The 22,613-nt window shown below is 44.6% G+C and overlaps 2 protein-coding genes across 17 annotated transcripts in view; one reads left to right on the top strand and one right to left on the bottom strand.

Moving 5' to 3' along the window:
* Art3 (ADP-ribosyltransferase 3 (inactive)) overlaps positions 1 to 22,613 on the bottom strand; it is a 119,152-nt gene that overhangs the window by 46,962 nt on the left and 49,577 nt on the right. The window contains exon 1 of one of the 16 annotated variants that reach the window (XM_050149792.1): positions 7,564 to 7,582. The exons of the other annotated variants lie outside the window; for them this stretch is intronic. The gene's annotated coding sequence lies outside the window, so the exon portion shown is untranslated. Of the gene's footprint in view, positions 1 to 7,563; positions 7,583 to 22,613 lie in introns of those variants that run through there. 16 annotated transcript variants of the gene reach the window in all.
* Positions 13,755 to 17,097, top strand: Cxcl11 (C-X-C motif chemokine ligand 11). The gene is made up of 4 exons (XM_050149796.1): positions 13,755 to 13,982; positions 15,293 to 15,419; positions 15,519 to 15,591; positions 16,353 to 17,097. Exons 1-4 carry the CDS (start codon positions 13,928 to 13,930, stop codon positions 16,401 to 16,403), a joined length of 306 nt encoding a protein of 101 aa, XP_050005753.1. The 5' UTR covers positions 13,755 to 13,927; the 3' UTR covers positions 16,404 to 17,097.

Here is a 22,613-nt window from a genome sequence, read left to right as displayed (position 1 = left end):
TCGGAACCCACTCTGCAGCTTACTTTATGTACGGGCATTCTGCTCATCGCTTTTTAAACAGCACTTACTGATATACTCGGCACAAAAGGGGGTGGGGTGCGCCCCATCCTTCAACACCTTAGTCTGTACAGAGAGGACACCACACATGTGATGGTTTGAATGGCAGCGTGCCCCCCAGTCTCAGGCATGTGAGCACTTGGTCCTGAATTGATGGTGCTAAGCTTTAGAGGGCATGACCTTGTTCTTTGAAAGTCTTTAAAGACTGTGCCATCCGACTTTGTTTTCTGCTTGTTGGTGCCTGTGGCTCAAGACATGAGCCCTTAGCTTCCAGTTCCTGTCACCGCGTCTTATTTTGCCCCTAAGGACTCTAACCTTTTGGAACCACAAGCCTAAATAAACGCTTCTGCAGGTTGCCTTGATCATGGTGTTTCATCACTGCAACAGGAAAGAACTAGTCATCATAGCAAAAATAAGATTGTGGGTCGGGGGGTTGGGGTCCCAAAGGAGGGCAACTTCCTGCAGTGGGGCAGAGATGCTATGGTGATCATTTCGCTTGGAAGCTGAAGAAGTAGGGAGGGAAAGAAAAAAGAGAGAGAATCCCAGGCACTGATGATGGAAGAACAGCACATATTCCAAAAAGTGCAAACCACTCCATACAGCCGCACGACATGATACTTCACGGAACACAATGTGTTCCCGCCTTGGTAAGAGCAAAGCCCAAAGCAGCCCAGCCGAGGCATGAGAGGTGGGGAAAGAGTCTCCACCCGCAGCAGGTAAGGAATTTATGGGACACAATGTCTTCCTGTAGTAAAAGAAGCTAACAGGATATCCCCACGATACCATTCGAGGAACCCAAGCTAAAGCAAATCCTCCCTGAACCCTGGCTCACTGCTGTTCTACATCAGCTTGACACATGTCAGTCATTTAGGAAGACGGGATCTCAAGTGAGAGAAGTTCTCTGTGGTATTGACCTATGGGCAAGCCTGTGGGGTATTTTCTTTATTGGTGATTGATCAGGTAGGGGCTCACTGTAGGTGGTACTACCCCTGGCAAGGCGGTGGTCCTAGATAGTATAAACAAACAAATTGAGCAAACCAGTAAGCAGCACTCCTCCGTGGCTTCTGCTTCAGCTCCTGCCTCCAGGACCTGCCTTTGGTTCCTGTGTTCCTGCACTGACTGCCTGCCCTCCAGGCTCCTGAGTTTCCTGCCCACCTTCCAGGTTCCTATACTGCCTTAGGGCCCTCAGGTTCCTGCGCTGACTCCCTGCCCTCTGTGAGGAGAGTTGTAAGCTGCAATAAAACTTATCTCCTCCCCAAGTTTCTTTTGGTTGTTCGTGGTCTTTATTACTGCAGTAGACACCCTAACTAAGAATTTCCTATCTTGGGAGCCCATGCACACAGGCATGCAAATTCCTGAGCACATTCGCTTAGAGAATCCATTCTTTCCCAAGTATGCTCAGTTGACGGTCATACATTTCCAAAAGACAGGCACATGTTAGCATGCTTGGCTTGTGGTCATGAAACATGTTAAAAATGTCAAAACAGCAGGCAGGAGCGAATCCGGGCCTTCCAGCTTGCACGTCAGCTGGAAATAAGGGACACTTTGGAGGGGCAGCGACACTGGTGTTTGCTCCTGCCTCACTCACCAGCTAACACTGTAGTCTAAGCTGCAGACAGGGAGGGCAGAGAAGATCATGATTGGCTAACCAAGAGCCTTAAAGGTTGGAACTTCAGTGAAGCAGCAATGGACATCAAGTAGAGGAGGAAGCGGTCCCATCTCCAAGTTCATGCCACATAGGACAAAGGTGACCTGGAGGAAACATTTGACTGGAAGCGAAGGAGAAGCAATGGGGAGTGTGTGGGCAAATTCAAGCATGGAGCGGTGAGGGCTTGACTAAATCAGTGGCGAAGGAGCCTGAAGGTTAATGACAACGACTATGTAGAGCAGGGGCATGCAGAGAGGAAAAGACACGGATTGCAGGAGTTTACTTAGGTACCCAGATGCATAGGAGCAACGTCAGTCAAGGTAGGATACTTGTGACAAGGCTGCCTCTCTGCCTCCTGACTGCCAGGAATACAGGCTTGTGCCAGGATCCCATTTTATCCTCAGTCTTTGCCAAACTTCCAGTTCGTATGTTATACTCTAGTGTCTTTTGCCGAGTCCTGAAGATGCTTAGGAAGCCGTGCTGAATCCCTAAGTCATAATCTTGCCTAACAGACACCTTCAGCAAGCTCCAGATTCGCTAGTGATTAAGAGCTGCACCCAGAGAGAATGCTGCTGTCCTTGCTACCTGTTTACACCATTGTGGGGTCTCAGAATAGCATCCTATCCTCAGGGTGTGTGTGTGTATTCATGTGTGTAAAGGTCAAAAGTTGACATGGGGGTCTTCCTCTATCAGTCTTTCGAGACAAGTTCAGCTAAAGGTCACACCCTGTACTTCACCCCCAGTCCCCCTCACCAGTACCGGTCAGGGGCGGGCACTGCCAGGCCCAGCCTTTCGCTTGGGTGCTGGGGATCTGAACTTGGGTCTGTGTGCTAACCTCCCCAGTCCTTAACACTATTGTGTATTCATAACAAAGACCAACTGAAAACATTTGGGACAGAGACCCGGGACACAGGTCATCATATCTGGCCTTTACACACACGAACTCACTCTTTCTCTTTCTCTCTCTCTCTCTCTCTCTCTCTCTCTCTCTCTCTCTCTCTCTCTCTCTCNTCCCTCCCTCCCTCCCTCCCTCCCTCCCTCCCTCCCTTCCTCTTCCTCCCTCCCTCCCTCGTCAGACTAGGGGAGAGTTCAGCCCCATATCTATAAAGGGAGTGAAAAGTAAAGGAAAAAGGGGAGATTTTATAAGACAGGAATTACAGAAATCAAGTTTCTGGTTTGACTCTACTGGCTGGGAAGGTGGCTCAGTCAGGTAAGGGTCTGCCATGCAAACCTAAGGACCTGAGTTCGGATCCTCAGCACCCATGTGAAAGTTGAGCATGGTGGTGTAACTGCACGGCTGGAGGGGTGGGGACAGGCAGTTCACTCAAGGTTGCTGGTCAGCCAGCAACTGGTAAGTTCCAAGTTCATTAAGAGATACGGTCGCAAAAACTACAGTAGACATGACTGAGGAAGACACCAATGCCAGTCTCTGGCTATGCTTGTCCTTCTCTCCTGCCCCCCCCCCTTCACTTTATTTTATACAAATGAGGGGAGCAGGCAGATGTGTCAGACAAGCTTCCTGCATTTCAAGGACCACAGAAAGTGAACTGCCACAATTCTAGCGTTTATACAAAACCTTACTCTAAGTTCATAAGGGCCGACTTGTGTGTATCTCTTTCCTGGCTGCCCTGTGTCGAGTGTGTGCCAGTGTGACGTAATGTCATCTGGTTGATGACATTCTCGGTAGCCTGCATTTCTTTGTCAAGCATGTGCAAACCTGCACAGTTTGCTTCTGTTTTCCCTTAGCTAAACTTAACTTTTTAGTTCTCTAATTATCCGAGTCAGTGCATTAGCTTAGTTGTCCATACAACCTGGGACTCTCTGGACACACTAGAGTGCTGAGTAGCAGGAAAAGGATGATATATCCTTTCCTTTTGAGAGATCTATACAGGGAGAAGTGAACTGAGAACAGATATACAGAAAGCCACTTAACAGGCAGTGGTGGTGCACGCCTTTAATCCCAGTATGTGGGAAGCAGAGGCAGGCAGATTTCTGAGTCTGAGGCCAGCCTGGTCTACAGAGTGAGTTCCGAAACAGCCAGGGCCGTACAGAGAAACCCTGTCTTGAAGAAACAAACAAGCAAAATAAATAAGTAAATGCAACAACAAAAATGCCACTTTACAGGTTTGAGAAACAAGAAAGGTGTAATTTATATTCTTTTGATGTTAAGGCCAAGAAACAATCTCTCTTTTAAAAAATAGATAGGTATTTTAAAAAATACTCAGGCTACAAGTGGGGTTGCATGTTAATCCCAGCATTGTGGAGGCAAAGGCAGGTCTCTATGAGTTCAAGGCCAGCCTGGTTTACATAGAGAATTCCAGGACAGCCAGGGCTACACAGTGAGACCCTGTTTCAAAAAACAAAACCAAACAACAACAACAAAGAAAACCACAAACCAAAACCATGATACTACCGCTGACAATAGTAAACTTGAGTTTCTTGTTATCAAAAAGTAAGACTGGAGAAACAAAAGGAACTCAGTGTGGGAACAAAAGCTATGGGGAAAAGCAAAATCACCCAAGAGAAAGGGAAGAACAAAGCCAGCCAGGAGTGGAAGCACACAGCCTTTATTCCAGAGGCAGAGGCAGGGGAATGACTGAGTCTGAGGCCAGCCTGGTCTAAATAGAGAGTTCTAAGTCAGCTAGGGCTACACAACGAGACCTTGACTCAAAAACAAAACAAATAAGATGAACAACAACAAAACCACGAGCCAGCATGGAGGTTGAGGCAGGGGGATCATGGGTTTGAGGACTGAGTAGGGGACGAAGGGTCAAACTAAGAGAACCCTGACCTTCCGATGTTCTAAAGCAAGTATGCCCACGCTCCCCACAAAATTTAAAGATGAAAAAGAATACACGTTGCTTCTGTTTGACATGTTACCTCAGTACATAGTGGGGAATGCCACGGCTACACGCAGAACAGTAACGCTAAGCAGCTTCTGCAGTGACTGGATGGTTTCTGTGTTGTGTGTAGAAATAGACAGGAAAGTTCTTTTCAATTTTCTCACCTCTTAAATAATTAGGGATTTTTTTTGCCAAAGAAAACAGAAAGATAGAGATGAATGTATCTACATATGTAATGAATCAGTAGTGGTTGGCTGCTGGAATGGTGACGGCTATCATCTCTAAGTGCTAATGTATGCATTTCACCAACTTTCTGTCTAACTAACTCTCACAGTGAGGCCCCTCCCGTGCTTCTTCTCAAGCTCTGCGCCTTGCTCTCTGCCTCGAGACAGGGCGTCTTGCTGTTTGCAGTGTGCAGTCCAGGATCCAGGAGAGTCTCCTGCCTCTGCCTCCAATCTCAGCCTGGGAGCACCTGGGTTACAAAGGGGCACTGCCACCTCCAGCTCCACGTGGGTTCTAGAACTCCAAACCCAGGTCACTGGGCCAACGGCTTCACCCACTGAGCCATCTCTATGGAGCTATTATTCTCATTTTCATTACTTCCTTTTTACACTCTACCAACTGAGCTATCCGGGCATATAACTTTTTTTAAAAAAAAATACATAAAAGTTCTCTTTTATGTGTATGGTGCATGCGTTTGTGTGGGTAGATGCAGGTATGTGTGAGCATGTGTGTTTATGTGTAGAGGCCGGAAGTTGCCGTCTAATGTCTTCAGCCACTCTCCACTTGGCTTCCTGAGTCAGGAGCTCCCTGGAGCTGGGAGGGAGCACTAACAGTTTGATGGACTGGCAGGTCAGCGCGCTCAGGGCGGGCCAGCACTCAGGGATCATTTGTCTCTACAGCTGCAGCACTGGGGCCAGATGTGCCGGAACGCCTGATTGACAAGGTCCTTGTGCTTGCACTAAATAATTCACACACTGAGTCCTCTCCCCAGCACCCTAAATTAGATTTTAAATAAATACCCATATATGATAAGATACAAAAATTGGCAGCCTTTCCTTTAATTCTAATTTACAGGTGGTTCCCACTTATCAATCTACCTAATTCAATTTCCATTTGAAAATTTATTCTTTTCTCCTAAGGTAACTTCTCTCATGATAGTTAGAGTGTTTATTTCAGAATCACTGTGAGGTTAACTACTCTAGCCTAGGAAACGGATCCATTTTCTCAGGAGAAAAGTCTTCTAAGCCTCAACTGAGATGTAAAAGTTACATCTCTTTGATTCGCTCTTCTCTCGATTTGATGGGCAAGAGGACTCTGTCTACTCGGGTCTCCCCACTCACGTTTCTCTGCTTCTACTGAACTGCCATACGGGTCACTAGCGACTTCCGAGGCGGGGACGGTCCCTTGCCCTAAGCCTGCGACTTTCTTCTAATCCCCATTCCTAGCTTGGGAACTATTGTGGAGTCCTTGGTTTTAGGACATGTTTTCTAGGCCTCCTGGCTTTCCAGACTCCACTTTGGGACACTGCACATTATTTGGATTTGGGGAAAATGCCCCAGCAACAGCTGAAAACCCCTACCACCACCACCTCTCGCGAGATTAGCCTTTACAGAGCTCAGTCTGCTAACTGGACTGATTCTGGGCATCCTCCCATTTTATATTGTATCTTACCTGTTTAATATAAACTCAAAAGGTTCTAGGAAATAAGGGGACTTGGGATGAGAAGAGGTAAGAGCTAGGGTAACTGGGACTCTAAGAAGGGACTCGAAATGCAAGCTGCAGTCTGGAAATGCCGTGTCTGCTCTTCCCCCATCGGCCACCAAAGGTCACAGATTCCTGCAGTCGGGAGCTGACCTGCTGCACTGAACATCAGTTACTGCCCACATCAGTTTCTGTCCATCTCAGCCCAGTGTCACGACAGTTCTGTCACCTTGTCCCTTGTCCGTGGGATTCGCACTGGCTGCTCTGGGAGCTACTGCGCTGGTGAGGATGGAGACACAGGAGGGAGACATGACTGCTTGCCCACGCGCACGACAAACATCTGGAATGTAAACTACGTTCATCGCTGCTTCTTGCCCAGGACCGTCGGATTCACTGTCTCAAGCTGCCCGCAGCTGCCTCCCACTCTACCCTTCTCTTCTCGAGGAGGCCTCAGCACGCGAGTTATAGTCAGACCTTTGCGGTCGCCCTTCCTTCCTATTGCAACAGAGCAGAAAGGAATTCTCCTGCGCTGTTCCTCTCGGCTACTCTGAGCCTGCTTCTTATAAGTGGTTTTAAGTGACTAAGACAGCATCGCACACATGCTTGAGTCCTTGTTTTCTTCTTTAAAGAGACGTGTTCTTTCTTACTGAAACATTACGGGATTGGGGACACTGCACACATCACACTGGCACACTGTAGACATGAAACAAACAACAGCCATTATTCTGGCCTCCAGCCATCAGCCATCAGTCTTGCGACTACTCTCTACCCAGCCACCAACAGGTGCAGATGCAAGGTCAGGGTGGGCACCCAGACCCGGGGGGGGGGGGGAGAGAGAGAAAGAGAGAGAGAGAGAGAAAGAGAGAGAGAGAGAGAGATGGTTTTTTGACCAGACCTCATTATTCAGTTTTCTGTGCATTAAAACCCAGAGCTGGGAAGCTGGGACCACAGAGAGAACACAAAGCTGTGAATCAGAGGCAGAACAGGAAACAGGGCAATGACAGGACTCTTTTACTTACTTTATCTAAAAAGAAATAAACTCAATTTCTTAAAGGCCACTAAACTTGTAGCTTTTCTAAATATTTAAAAGGTTATTCTTGTCTTGAATATAAAACGTCAGTTAAGTTTAATATAATAAAATATCTGCAATGACAAGAATGTCCTTCCAATCCCCTTTTTACATTCCTGGGCAGATCTCCCACGTTAAACAGCTCTGGTTAACCTCTAGTTCAAATTGGAAACCACGTGTCCGTGTCCTGGAATGCTCCCGACAACCGGTCATTTGAGTCGGAGCCCAAAGCAATGCCATACCTTACACACATGGCTCTCCTAACAGTCACAGGCAGAACTCATCCCCCGAAGCAGGATCCTCCAACTAGACCAGGGAGAGTGTCACTCAGAGATGCTCCCCTCCCCTTCTCAGGGGGATCAGTGGCAATACAGGACTGGCAATCAAGCTGCCGCCCAAGTGTGCCCCGCTGTGAATCCACGAGCTGTTTGTAATGCTGCTCACTGCTACTCTCTCACGTGTTTTCCACTCCTGAACAATAGCCATGCTGTTTCCCGGCTTGGAAAACTCACATGAACATCGACATTGCCCTGGTAGTCGCGTCCTGCTCTGGGTGGCCAACCGAAGGCCGCGCACAGAGCTGCCTTTGTTGGGAGGAAAACTCTCTCTCTGAAGCTTATGGCGCCACTGACTTGTTTTGTGCTCTACACTCTTCCTGGCTCCAACACATGCAAATGACAGCAAACTCCCAGGGTAGAGTAGAGGACGCGGAAAAGCGGGTCAGTCTAGCCAGTGAGGTTACAGAACTCGAACACGCCCTGTGTTTCCAACGGTTATTTTCATTTCATTTGATAAGCATGGGTGTTGTGTTTGCATGTATGCCTATGTGCCACGCATGTGCCTGGTACCCTCAGAGGCCAGAAGAGGGTGTTGGATCCCCCAGGACTGGAGTTAGAGATGGTTGTGAGCCACCAAGGGGGTGCTGGGAATTGAGCCTGAGGCCTCAGGAAGAACAGCCAAGGAGTTTAACTATGAAGCCATCACTCCAGTCTGCGTTCTGAGTTTTGGCATAGATTCTGCTGAACTTACCTAAGATTCTAAATAAATTAGTTTTCAGACTCAAGTTCTTTTCTTTCCTTTAGAATTACTGGAAAATAAAATAAGTGGGGCTGGAGAGATGGCTCAGTGGTAAAGATCACTGCCTGCTCTTCCAGGGGACCGGGTTCAATTCCCAGCACCCACATGGCAGCTCACAACTGTCTGCTACTCCAGTTCCAAGGGATCTGATACCCTTATACATGCATACATGTAGGCAATACATAAATGAACATAAAAGTAAAAAATAAATTATAAAAAATAAGTGAACAGCTTTGGCATGTGTTAATTACCTACTAATATAATTAGCTTGGGAGAAGATTTCATAAAAAGTGACATCCCAAGACAAATGAGTTTGGTTATAGATAAAACAATATTGAGGTACTGCATTTTCCCAGGATAGAAAAGAAAAAAAGGAGTAAATAATAACCACTATTATAGTTACTATTAAATCTGATAATTTTTTTCTAAAAAAGGTAGAGAAATATCAAGAAGGGAAACAGCCCAAACTCTTTGTAGCTCAAACTCAATTTCCAAAGCGAATGAAAGCAGATAGCTTAATAAACACCTCGCCTACAGCTTAACAGAGGAAAACCCACAGTAAACCCAACCTAGCCAATCAGAGTACCCTAAGGGCAAGAATAAGCTGGAGACAGAGGTCACCAGAGCAGCAGGAACTGGGACGGTAGACCCAGCGCTCAGCAACTGTTTATCAGGGGCTGAGGCCTTGGCTCAGTGCACCAAACATTTCCCTGGCAAGAGTGAGGACTGGGGCTCACAGCCTCAGAACCCACATAAAAGACAGGCAGGCATGACGGCACCCTGTAGTCCCAGCACTTGCGAGGCAGACATAGGGTAAGCTGGCAAGCTCTGGGATCAGCAAGAGACCTTGCCTGATCCGTAAAATGTAGCAACCAGGGAGACACTCCGCATCAACTTCAGGCCTCCACAGGCATACATGTGTGCGCCCACTCACATGCGAACACGCAGACACACAAAGTAAACAGCCTTTAAAATCTCTGCCCACTGCAAGTCCAAAGCTGTTTCTATCTTTCGGACACTAAAGTGCTGAAAGTCTGTGCTGAAGTCCAATAGACTTCCGTTTTGATTCCATCCTCTCTGGTATGCTGACAAGGCAGGAGGTGAGGACTCTCCGGGGCTCTCTCAAACATGGGGAGGTCAGTCAGACGGTGGTGGCCACTGAGACCACCCCTTATTCGGTGCACGTACTCAATGCTGTAACATCTGGCCAGTTCATATCAAACACGAAGCGGTACTTATGCAACGTGAACCCTGGCAGATGTTCCAAATGCCAGCTGGCAGAATGCAACTTTTGAAAACGTTTCCTTGGGGCTGGAGAGATGGTTCAGTGGTTAAGAGCATTGCCTGCTCTTCCAAAGGTCCTGAGTTCAATTCCCAGCAACCACATGGTGGCTCACAACCATCTGTAATGAGGTCTGGTGCCCTCTTCTGGCCTGCAGACACACACACAGACAAAATATTATGTGCATAATAAATAAATAAATAAATAAATAAATAAATAGATAGATAGATAAATAAATAAATAAGAAAATGTTTCCTTAGGTCAAATTATCAAAATATTAAGCTTAAGTTTAGAAACAGCTTTACTCAAATTCCTGCTCACTCTGGGGTTCTTTTCAGCAACAACAAAATGCATAATTTTTCTCAGCGCTTTAATGAACTTTTGTGTTTACATGATTTACGTCTAGTTTCTGTTTCCTTTGCTGTGAGGTCTTACTCAGGGTCTGGCAGATTCTCTGAACATGGTGTGTGGGGTTTTTCCTGACTTCTGAGCGAGTATTATTTTAATAAGATCATAGTGTCATTGTCTTAAGAATATAAAAACTGACTAACAGCTTCCGAAAATGATTGAATTGTTGGCTAAAAGGGCGGCAGGTGCTGTGCTATCTTAGGTTAAGGAGCTGGGCTTGGGCATCACTGCGCTCAGTCAAGACATGTTGTCTCAGACTTCTGGCACTCTCTCCCGCTGGACTGAGTCATCTGCGGTCTGTAAACCTGAAACAGGATTCTGTTACGTCATGCTGGTTTCTAATAAATGGAAATGTTATGGTTTCCATTTCTAGCCCACTTTTCACTAACTGAAGAAAATATCCCGGTATTAACATAGGTGGGGGGAATCAGTCCGCGTTTCTGAAACTTATTAAATGGAGTTATGTTAAATGGCTTGCATTAATCGCTTCAAATTTGAAAACTATGTTGGAAATTTTGGGGGTCAACCAGACAGCCTACAGATGCACCAGGTAAAGCGCTCCCTCTGAGCCCCCTCCTCAGCCCCAGCATTGTCTCGTCTCCATGAACTGAGTCATTTGGAAGCACTGGACGTTAGCTTTCATTGTCGATTTGACACCGTCTAGCGTGACCTGGCAAGAGGGAGCCTCAGCTGAAGGTTCACCCAACAGACTGGCCTGTGATCATGTCTGTGGGAATCATCTTGATTAGTGATTGGTGTGAGGAGGGCCCAGTCCACTGTGGGCAGAACTTGGGATGTATGAGGAAGTCGGTGCGGAACAAGCCAGTAAGCAGCATCTTCCATGGTCTCTGTTTCAGGTCCTGCTTGAGTTCCGGCCCTGGCTTCCCTCAGTGATGCAGTGTGGCCTCTAAGCAGAAATAAGCCCTTTCCCTCCTAGGTTGCTTCTGGCTATAGCGTTTTATCGCAAGAACAGAAAACTCACTAGGCCACACAGATTACACAATTTTTTAAAAGATGGAAATTAGAATCATTTCCTGGGATATTCCTTAAATTCAAGGGGACACCCTGACTAGGTGGACCTGGAATAGAAAGCAGAAAATAGCCCGATTTGAGAAATAACAACAAAAAAAGGGCAATAGTCCCCAAAGGACAGAACATGTCGTTTAGCATGCCTCAGTGGTTAAGAGAACAAACCGCTCTTCTAGAGGACCTGAGGTCAAGCCCCAGTGCTGATATTGGGGCTCAGGATCACCTTTACGTCCAGCTCCTGGTGGCCCGATGCTGCTGGCCTCTGAGGGCACTCGCATACACATGCCCCACACAGCCACACATGCAAATACACAATTAAAATAATAAAAGTAGTTTAAAAAACAAATTATAGTTTAATCTTTTTTGCATTTCACTCAAAGAAAAGAGCAATGAGATACAAGTCAGGGTGAAGAGGAAACTGTTAGGGAAACCTAGAGATGTTGCCGTAAACAAAACCACAGCATCTGCTGTTGTCTTGGGCTGTTTTAGAGCAAGCATCATGGCAGCCAGTATATACTACACGGAATGTATGTATTAACCTAGGTCCTTCTGTCCCTTGTGTGTTACACTAAGCACATATGACTACTGAGCATTTGGCTTATGACTGGTTCAGTTTGAACACTTAATAAAAAATCTCATACAATGCTGATTAGGCAGCAAAATAATCTCTTATGTTTTGAATTACATTAAATATATTGCTTAAATTATTTTCAGCTATTTTTCTTTTTTTAACTGTGGCTACTAGAGATTTAAAATCATGGATGTACTTTAACATTATTCCTAGATAAGCTCGGCAAGAACAGTCCGTTTTATAAAATCAGAAGAAATAATCATTACATAATATGAATATTAAGATATCACTTTTTCAAGGAAATAAATGAGAGCCCAGTCATATTGGCACGTGCCTATATTCTCAGCATTTGAAAGGCTGAGGCAAGGAGATAGTCATGAGCTAAGCAGACCTGCACTCCATAGCAGGAGGCCATGTCAAAAAAAAAAAAAAAGTCATGAAGATAAGATACGGTGAGTTAAGGGACTCAGGAGATGAACGACACACTCCAGAACACAAGCACTAAATCTCACAGGGCATAGGGGATCCATGGATGAGGGCATGTTCTGAAAAAGAGTCTTTCTCCTGGGACACCACAGACTGTCGGGTAAGAACAGGTCAGAACCAGTCCTTAGGAGCTCTCCCACCCCACATCTGCAGAGCCAGCAGAAACCTTATGGGGCAAAAGTTATAAAATTCTGCCTTAACAAGAAGGAATTTAGTTACAGTCTTGAGAATGCCAGGCTGTAACATACATTGGACCGGGAGCAAACATTTGCTGAACTGTTGTAAAGGGTGGCTTTCCAGGAAACTGGATTACTGAGAGGAAGAGGGGGACATCCCTGCCAACCCTTAGGCTGGGCTTTCCTTAGGTGCAGGAAATCGGGCAAGAAAGTTTCAGTACAAAAGCAGACCCCCTCCCAGCTCACCATAGGTTCACATCCAGTATCTGAAGACCTGAAGTCAAGACTGAAATCTCCCTTGGCATTTGCACTATGTTTCAGAGGGAAGGCAGACACGGCCGTACTCATATGGGGGACTCGGCTCTTCCACGTCTAGGTCGACACAGAATAAAAGCAGATCATCGGTCATCCTCAGAGAGGAGGAACAGGACTCTTTTTCATTCTGTATTTGGTCCAGCAAGCTTCTAAGCCATCTGCAAATATAGAACTTGCTTTGTAGGTCAGGCTGGTCTTGAATTCACATACATCTGCCTGCCTATACCTCCTCCCGAGTGCTGGGATTAAAGGTGTGTGCCACCACCGCACCCAGTCTAAAGTTCTAAAAAAAAAAAAAAACACACAGCTCTCCTAGACTTGAACTCATTATGTGTCTATAAACGACACATTTAAAACAGAGTCAGAAAACTTAAGAGAATCAGGAAGAGATGACAACTTTGTCTTTATAGTCCTTAACAGAAAATATACAAAAGTATAAATATACAAAGTATATGCACTAAAAAGCACACATATGCCGGGTGGTGGTAGCATATGCCTTTAATCCCAGCACTCGGGAGGCAGAGGGAGGCGGATCTCTGTGAGTTTGAGGCCAGCCTGGTCTTCAAGAGCTAGTTCCATACAAGCACACGCATGGCTTTAAACTTTAAACACAAATAGATGCAGAAAACGACAAGATCTGCTGAGTAAATTGGGAGTGAGGGGATCATGGGCAGAAGGGGATGGGGGAGGAAAGGAAGAGAGCAGAGAAAAATATATTGCTCAAGAAAGACAATAAAAAAGAAGTAGATGCAAGCGCACAGATATGGGGAGAGAACTTCAAACAAGAAATTGAAAGCAAAATAATGCAAAGTTAGCGCAGGTCACCTGTTAGCAAATAATCTCCGTCCAATACACATGTCCTTTCCTATAGTTACATGGAGGAGGAGCTGGTTGGAACTGGGAAGATCTGCCTGAGTCTGTGGGACTTGGAATTACACTGCCCAGAAAGGCACCTGTAGGTAAAGGCCCCTGCAGACAGCGGCTTCCCCTGGGGGTGAGCTACAAAGCAGACAGCACTCCAGTTCCCAAGCACTTTCACATTCCAGTCACAGCCCTCACGGCTGCAGACAGGAACCGGCAGAGGCACTGACATGGCGACAAAAGGGAAACTCTAGGAAGCAAGAAAGCGGCGTGAGTCAAGCAGGGAAATTCCTGCTGCTGCCAAGGACTGCTGGTCTATAAAATGCTCCTGCTTCAGCCTTCCCACTGTCCTCTACAGAGCACATCGAAGCCGAGGCAGAGCAGCAGCGGCTGGGGTGGACATGAAGGGCATCGCCACAGCCTTCGCTGTGCTAATCTGTGCTACAGCTGTCCAAGGTATACGATTCCTCTCGCTTCTGTGCCGATACGGTCGTTCGTTGTGTTACCTTTCAAATGCCTTTTCTCTAAAATACACAGTCAATTTGATTTCACACATCAGAAGTTCCAGCAATGGCGGGAAATGTTGGAAATTTTATATGAAAAGATTATTTTAACTATGGATGATAAACTTCATAGATTTCTTAATTTTCTGACAATTACCTAGCAAGAGCCTTTAGAGGAAGCTCTCAGTGTCTATTTAGAGAATCTTCTATGGGATTATGTTGGTGGGGAAAATTAGTTTTTTTAAGCAAGAGCTCATCGATTTATTATAATCAATTCTTTCAGAATAAAGGAAAAAAGGAAATTCTCTCTGGGGCGATGGTCATAGTAATGTTATATGTGTTATATGTGTTGATCAATACTTCGCTGGAGAACAAGTGTGTTTAGGGCAGTGTGGGTACCGACAATGCTCTGCAGCCCCGCCCCCCAAGAATACTGTCTCTAAGGGCAACCTTATTGACATTTCCCCATCAGCTGAACCTAGAACTGTATCTCCCGTGTTCTGATGGTTCTTCTATCACAGCAGATCTGGACTAAGGAATATGGGGCCTACAAGACAAACCTAGTCATGTTTAGAACTCTCCCTGCTCTGAGAAAGCAGCGAATCTTTGTGGTTTCCCTGGAGACGCTTGTGGGGTCTGAAAGCCAGTTAGCTCTGGAGGATAGCAAGATTTATGATACTTAGCTTTAGTCTAGAATCTGATCTTCGGAAGACAAAGATCAAAAGATTTGTTAACTATTTGCTCATTTACTAAAGAACAGACTAACAGGGTCTGTGCCAGCTAGAAAACCATTTAGAATAAACCCAGAAGAAAAGAGCCTCTTTGCTCCCGTGTTCCCGAAGGCTGTGCAGTTGTTATTTCAGGTACTCAAGGGCCTGGCTGGTGGCATACACACACTACAGTGTAAGTTCTGGACTTAAAGAGGCTGAGCGAAGGCAGGGGGTAACACTAAAATGTGGGGTCTGCTGTGTACTGCTTCTAGTTCAAAGGTCATCCTGGGCTTTCTGGTGAGCTGGAGGCCAGCCTGGGTCAAACAGCAAATAAGTCCTATCTGAAACCTAAATTATATAATTTATAAAAATCAATGAGTGAAATAATCAAGGATATAATAAATTAGCATAAAGCAGAGGGAAATATTATAGAAAGATCATAACTTAATTCCAATCCACACAAATGAGACTTCTAGAAATGTGTCTGCCGCCGCCCCTTCCCCCAGGACTGTAATCCACAGCCATGACTAACCAGTTCCATGATCTGTTCTAGGCTTCACTATGTTCAGAGCGGGGCGCTGCCTTTGTATAGACCCCGGAGTGAAAGCCGTCAGGAAGGCAGATATCGAGAGAGTCTCCGTAATCTACCCGACTAGTGGCTGTAACAAAGTCGAAGTGATGTAAGGAATGGGCTTGCTGGAGATGACCATGGGGCAGGTGTCTTCGCTTTGTTGACATTTCCCCCAAAGGTTAAAACTTCTCTGTATCTTCCTTAACAGTGTTACCCTGAAAGCCAATAAAGGAGAAAGGTGCCTGAACCCCAAATCAAAGCAAGCACGCATCATACAACAGGTAGGTTACCAGACTTCTAAGCTGGAATGCGATCTTATCCACGAGAGCTCTGGACCACAGAAAGCAGGCAACTGCAGGAAGACCCCCATTACAATCCTAACAAAAGCTGCATGAAGCACTCAGTTAAGGGGTCCTGGGTTATGGCAACATCCTTTTCCTGCTACGTGTTCTTACAGGTCAGCCCTTAACTACTGAGGAAACAAAACAACCCAGTAAATAAAACTTTCTATTTTCAAAGAATTTATACTAACACTACTCATAGTTTACAAAGCAACTTCTGCCTTTTATGTCCACTGGCAATCTGGTGTTTTTGGCGTGGTCTGTTATATGTGTCATGCTTGTTTTTATACTTCCTACTACAAGATAGTTTGCTGTTTTTATTTCTTAAAACAAAGCAAACCTACTTCAGCAATACCACACTGATTACCTGAAGTCAGTTTTCCTTTCACCATCTGCGACTTTAAGTGAATAAATCATACATTACCTGTTTTTATTGGTGGAAAATGTTAAAATCTAATTGTTAGAAAGGCCCTAAGGATTCTGTCTGTACCGAATGGTCATTTACTACCATCTTTGCATGTTCTAAAACACAGAGGAAAAAATGTTGTCTTATTCAGAGCTGCAAGTCTTACTGGAGAATTGATGGTTTATTTCTTTGCTAGTCTTCCCCTGACCCTTAGTGTTTAAAATAGTAATTAAACCTATATTTTGTGATTGTTAAAAAAACAACAAAACAAAAACTCTTCATTTTCTAATTACAGGCGATGGAAAGAAAGAGTTCTTTAAAGCACCAAAACCATGTGAAGTCCTAAAGAAAAGGGGGGACTGGAAACCTGAAGGGTCTGGCTGTGACTACTCAAACATGAACTGTGAGACAACAACCCGACCTTCTGTCTCGGAATATACACCCATAAATTACCAGGTTGCAAAACCTTCTAGGAAGTTTGATATGCCTAACTATTCTGCTTGGCTATAGAAATATTTATCTCTAAAAGTCACGTGTCTGCATGGGTGCACATTCCACGTTACCTTCTGTGGTTACAATGGACTCACTGTTACTGGAGCCCAGTCCAGTACTGGGCTCAAAAACATCTGTGTGTGTAGTAAGACATTCCTTAAAGGATTTTTCATACAAATAAACATTCCTTTCCCCAAATATCCCAAGGCACACAAGCATCTAGGAGAAAGTTTCCATGTAGAATCTTGTTTGTTCATTCACGAGATGTACTGCAGACAATTCTGGAAAGAACCCTAATGCTGCCTCAGTAACATTGGTTTCCCCTAAAGTGTTCTAAAGGAGTTAAGATGTACATTTCCTTTTATATACTTTATCACTTACAATAGTCTGGATACATTTTAAATATAAATTGCTTTTGTTCACCAACGAAAAATATTGAAAAAAACCTATGCATATCTATCAATCTGTTCTTTTTGATTCTGTTTCCGAGAAAAATATATACTTTGGACATTTCCTTTGTCATACTGTGAATGGTGGGGACAGCTAAAACTGGCTTTCTTTAAAAAGAATAAAACTTGTGTTTTTCTAGTCAGCTTCTGTGACTGTTATTAAAGTATAAACAACCGTATGCTTTCTGGGCATCAATACGCCTTCAGTTTTTTGGTATTTTTTTACTTTGTATTTTAGAGGCATGCAGCTACCTGTCATCACACAGAATTCTTTAGAAATATACTTCAATGGGAGGAGTTAGGGATGAGAAAGAATATAATGAAAAGGTATTTTAGAAAATTCTTAAATGAATAAAAGGGAACTAGATGGCTAAGGTGGTGCATGCCTTTAACTCCAGCACCTGGAAGGCAGAGGCAGGAGGATCTTCGACTTTGAAGTCAGCCTAGTCTACATAATGGGTTCCAGGACAGCCCAGGTGCCATAAAGAAATCCTGTCTTGAAACACCAGAGAAAAAAAAGAAAGTAGTCATAAAGGATCTATTCACATTTATTTAGGATTAAGAGGGATTCTTCCTAAACCAACACCTCCTCCCCTTTCCCTTTAAGCAAATTCCTTACCTTGTGACTTTCTGAGCCCAGCCAAGATGGAGAAACCAAAGGGAGGTTTCCTATCAACTTCAACAAAGACCTGGCATGGCTGTCCCTACCCCACCCTCTGCATTTCAGCCAGGGCACAAAGACAGTATCAGGAAGACTGCTAAGTAGCAGCGGTGACACTCTTGTCAGCGGATTCCTAACACCTAACTTGGCCCTGATGGGTCATTTCTACCTAGCTCCCATATGTGTATGCCAGTTTTGCAGATCTGATTGTCAGTCCATAGCTCCCTAAACAGGGGATCACAACATCATTGAATACGGAGACACACACACACACACACACACCACCTGGCAACAGTAAAAGACCTCTGAAAGCACAACAACCAAACAAATCAAACACAGTAGCCTATGGTGTTTGTAGCAGCGTTTGCCCATGTTTCATTACAGGGTATCGCTGTCACCTTGGTTCTGAGCGTATAACACATACACTGCACTGTGGTGTAGGAGGTCCTTCTGTCTTTGTGTTGCTTTCATTGGTTAATAAAGAAACTGCTTTGGGCCTGTTGATAGAGCAGAACTTAGGTAGGCAGGGAAAGCTAAATGGAATGCTGGGAGGAAGAAGGCAGAATCAGAGAGATGCTATGGAGCCACCACCAGAGTCAGACATGCTGAATCTTTCCCAGTAAGCCACTGCTACGTGGCAATATACAGATGAACAGAAATGGGTTAAATCAAGATGTGAGAGTTAGCCAATACAAGGCTAGAGCTAATGGGCCAAGCAGTGATTTAATTAATACAATTTCTGTGTGGTTATTTTGGGGCTAAGCTAGCTGGGCCGCCAGGCCGAACATGTGGCCCTCATCCTACCACAGTACTGTGCATGCCATGACACCATGAATGCATCGATCAATTCTTCCTGAAACACTCAGACTGGAGACCACTGCATATGCAGCAATGGAGGTGTCTGCTGTGCACACAGAGACTCCTGCTCTTGCAGAAACGTTGCTGCTTAATTACAAAGAAAAAGGCTCTTCATACTTCATACTGTCATCATTCAGTATGGAAAAGTACCACAGGGTATCCTTGGGTTGGACTGCATTAAAAGATTTGGTTTGTTAATTGCCCTTACAGGACTGGGACTATAGCTCAATACTAGAGCCACTGCGTGGCGTGTGCAAGGCCCCAGGTTCAATCCCCAGCACTGACAGTACATGGCTCTTTGAGTTGCTGACTTGAGCTTTGTTGAAAAGAAATCAGTTTATTTTAGCTGAGGATTAGAGAAGAATTTCCAACAATTTCTGAAATGCCCTAAATACACGTCATATTTTTTGTATAACTATATAAAGCAGTGTCCTCAACACTGACAATTCTGAAATAAAGATATCCAGCCAGGTGGTGGCACACGCCTTTAATCCCAGCACTTGGGAGGCAGAGGTAGGTAGATCTGAGTTTGAGGCCAGCCTGGGCTACAAGTGCTAGTTCCAGGACAGCCATGGCTGTGACACAGAGAAACCCTGTCTCAAAAAAACTAAGAAACAAACAAAAAAGATCTCCTCAGACTGTGAAATGTACTGAAGATGTTCCACTCCCTCCAATGTCAAGCACCCAGCTAAGACAGAATGCTTTATGTAAAAAGAAGTACCCCGTGCATTCTCCTTCATATGAAACTGTTCTTGTCTTTCATGAATGGAAAATTATATGTATAGCAAATTATTGTTTTAAAAATATATTACTTGTGGTATTTTATCAGCATTTGTTTACATGCCTATTTTATACAACTATGCATCTGGGGTGGCATAAGCATACTTGGACATGAAATCATCACAGGTTAGAATGTTTTAGAAGCCCTGCTCCAGTCTTCCTGTAGATTCTTCAACTAACAATTAAATTAATTATTTTTCTTATATCAAAACCTACAACTACAGCACTTGTATATAGCTGCATATACATTTGGAAAATGAAAACATCATAGGATTATAATCTGGTGTATCTACTGGTTCAAGGTTGGTAGGGATTCAAGAGGTTGGGGTAAAGAGGGGAATGCTGTTTGGTGGGCACAGGTATTTGAGATAAACGAGCACAGGAGGGGGACAGGGTCCAGGGGAGGGGGCGGGGCATCAGCACAGTGCTAGGAATGTGATCACTGCCAATCACCTCTGTAATTTCAGTGGCTACGATAGAAGTTCTATGTTCACTTTATCACAACAGAAAGGGCTAAATCAATCAGATAATGACAAAAATAGAGAAAAATGAGAAATACGCCATAGACTGAGGGATAGAGTAGATGAACAGTAGAAACTAAGAAAAGGAATCAAGGAAAAAACGCTAAGGAGCAGAGATGGGAATTAAGAAATACACTGAGGGGTTTGAAAGAACAGGGGAATGTGCCTCATTTGAACACTTGGGCTCAAGCTGGCGGCATTATTTTGAGGGATTGTAGAACCTTTGGCTATGGGGACGAGCTGGTGGATGTGGGACTCTAAGGGCAGAAACTGAGCCTGATAACTGAGCTTCTCTTTAGCCAAGCTCTCTGCTTCATCAGCTTCGAAGATGTGAGCAAGTCATGCGACAAAGTCCTGCCACTGCCGATGACACCACCCTCCACCCAGCCTTCCTCACCAATGACACCGCCCTCCACCATGTCTTTCCCAGGGCGGACTGTATCCCTTGAACTGTGCTCAGAATACACCCATGCTCAAGTGACTTCGTCAGAGACTTGGTCACAGGATCATCAGAAATGTAACTAATACAGTACCGCCTATAACTTGGAAACTTTGGTTTATCAGGGAAATCTGAAGGCTAGGTTTTAAATGTAATTACTAACAGTCACTTAGAAACTCAAGACTGTTCCTTCTAACTAACCAAGACAGTCCCCAAATACATGGAATACTTCTGCAAAGTACTATTTGAGAGGAAGGCTACATTTAACTATTTTGGATAATGAGCGTGGTACCCACTATGTCCATAGAGAATTAACATATCTTTTTACCTGCCTCATGAGCTCCCCATCATGAAATCAGGTGTTTATATGAGTGCCTGTAATCCCAGCTCTTGGGATGTTGAGGTTGGAGTACCACAAATTTGAAATAAGCTTGAGCTACATAGCAAGAATCTATCTCAAAAAAAAATCCATAACTAATAAATGTAAGTATTTATGATGTGGCCAACACATTCTGTGGATTATAAATAATACACACTCACAGAACTGCTATCTCTATGCAGGGGAGACAATAGTCGCTTCTTGTCTTAATTGCTAATTCTACTTTCAAAATGCTGATAACTAAGCTGACTAAGTCTGAGATCATAATGTGATGTACAGTTTTGTAAGTATCACAAAACAGTGTTTCCTGGAAGATACCCGACACCGAGCCAGTCCAAATTCGGCAGTGGTCCAAATGTCAGAGAAAACAGGAGACTCCAGTTTCAACCGAGAGCCTTGGTAGACTCTGGTCGTATTCAAACTGCCCCATTCCACTCCCTGGCCCCCATAAGCTTGTAACAATATCATAATGCAAAATGCATTTAGTCCAACTTCAAAAGTCCCTTAGTCTATCACAGTCTCAACCACGTTTAAAAGTTCAAAGTCTCTTCTGAGATTCATGCAATCTCTTAACTGTAATCCTTTATAAAATCAAAAAACAGATCACATACTTCCAATGTACCATGACACAGGATATGCATTACCGCTCCAAAGCACAGGGAAGGGAGCACAGGGATGAGATACTGGACCAAGGCAAGACCAAAAACCAGCTGTGCAAACTCTTCACATCTCCAACTCCTTCCAGCTCTGTTGACCACACCACACTTCTTCCTCTTGGGGCTGGTTCCATATTCTGTTAGCAGCTCTCCTTGGCAGGTATCCCATGATTCTGGCATCTCCAACATCTTGGGTTCTCCAAGGCAGTACAGGCTTCAACTTCACAGCTTCACACAATGGCTTCTCTAGGCCTCCATTCATGGACACCCCTGACACATGCCTGGCCTCACGGCTTTCCTTAGTTGTAGAGGCAATTCAATAGCCCCTTTCCTCTGTCCTTAACTCTAAAGCCAGATCCTTGTGGTCGAAGCTGCCAAGTTCTGCTGTTTACTGGGGCTGGAACATGGCCCCTCACTCAATTACATCTTCAACAACTTTCTGTTGTCAGAAATCCACCAGCCTCCACCTTATAAGAGCTCACATTAAAGGCATGCACCACCATGCCCTGCTTTAAGCTGTTCTTTGATTCCTTAGAATTAAAGTTAGAAATTTAGGTGGGTGGGATCTTGGGAGTTACCACTCCTTTTATTCCAATTCTTGATCTGTTTATCTCCTTGAACACAGGACTTAGCTCCATTCCACTTCCTGGTGCTCCCTTTCTCCTCAAATTGTACATCTTGTATTTTCCTAACTCAGCTTGCTCCTTTTCATTATAAATCTGTGTCAGAGAGACCAGTAATAACCACACAACTAGGCTGTCTTGAGATTTCCTTTGCCAACAGAATTAATCTGAACCTCTTCACTTTAGCCTCAGGCAGATTCTTCAGACAAGGGCTAAAACCAGCCACATTCTTCACCAAAATATTACAAGAATAATCTTTAGGCAACATACTAAAATTTTTCTCCTCTGAAACCTCTTGAGCCAGGCCCATAGTTCAAATCCCCCTCAGTCCCACTGTCTTCCATGCTCCTACTAGGATGGCCCATTAAACAGCACTTAAAGCATTCAACTGCTTTTCTAATCCACAGTCCCAAATTCCATATCCTTTCAAACAAAAGCATGGTCAGGCCTATCACAGCAATACTCACTTCTGGTACCAACTTCTGTCTTCAGGTTTCTATTGCTGTGCAGAAATAACATAACCATGGCAACTCTTACAAAGGAAAACATTTAACTGTGTAGTCTACAGTTCAGAGGCTTGTTCTATTGTCATCACGGTACAACATGGCAGCATGCAGGCAGACATGGTGCTGAAGGAGGTGAGAGTTCTACATCTTTGACCCACACACAAGAGGACGTGAACTGAGACACAGGACATG

This window comes from Alexandromys fortis, unplaced genomic scaffold, assembly GCF_014885135.2.
Source record: "Alexandromys fortis isolate MF-2015 unplaced genomic scaffold, M_Fortis_MF-2015_v1.1 scaffold_0, whole genome shotgun sequence".
NCBI lineage: Eukaryota > Metazoa > Chordata > Mammalia > Rodentia > Cricetidae > Alexandromys > Alexandromys fortis.
The sequence above is the reverse complement of the archived record's forward strand: the minus strand, read 5'-3'. Positions and strand labels throughout refer to the sequence as shown.

Bases quoted from the DNA above. Each gene is read 5' to 3' on its own strand.
- Cxcl11 (XM_050149796.1), top strand. From the start codon at position 13,928: ATGAAGGGCATCGCCACAGCCTTCGCTGTGCTAATCTGTGCTACAGCT. The intron at 15,420-15,518 runs GTAAGGAATGGG...CTTCCTTAACAG, and splicing joins TGTAACAAAGTCGAAGTGAT to TGTTACCCTGAAAGCCAATA. The intron at 15,592-16,352 runs GTAGGTTACCAG...TTCTAATTACAG, and splicing joins AAGCACGCATCATACAACAG to GCGATGGAAAGAAAGAGTTC.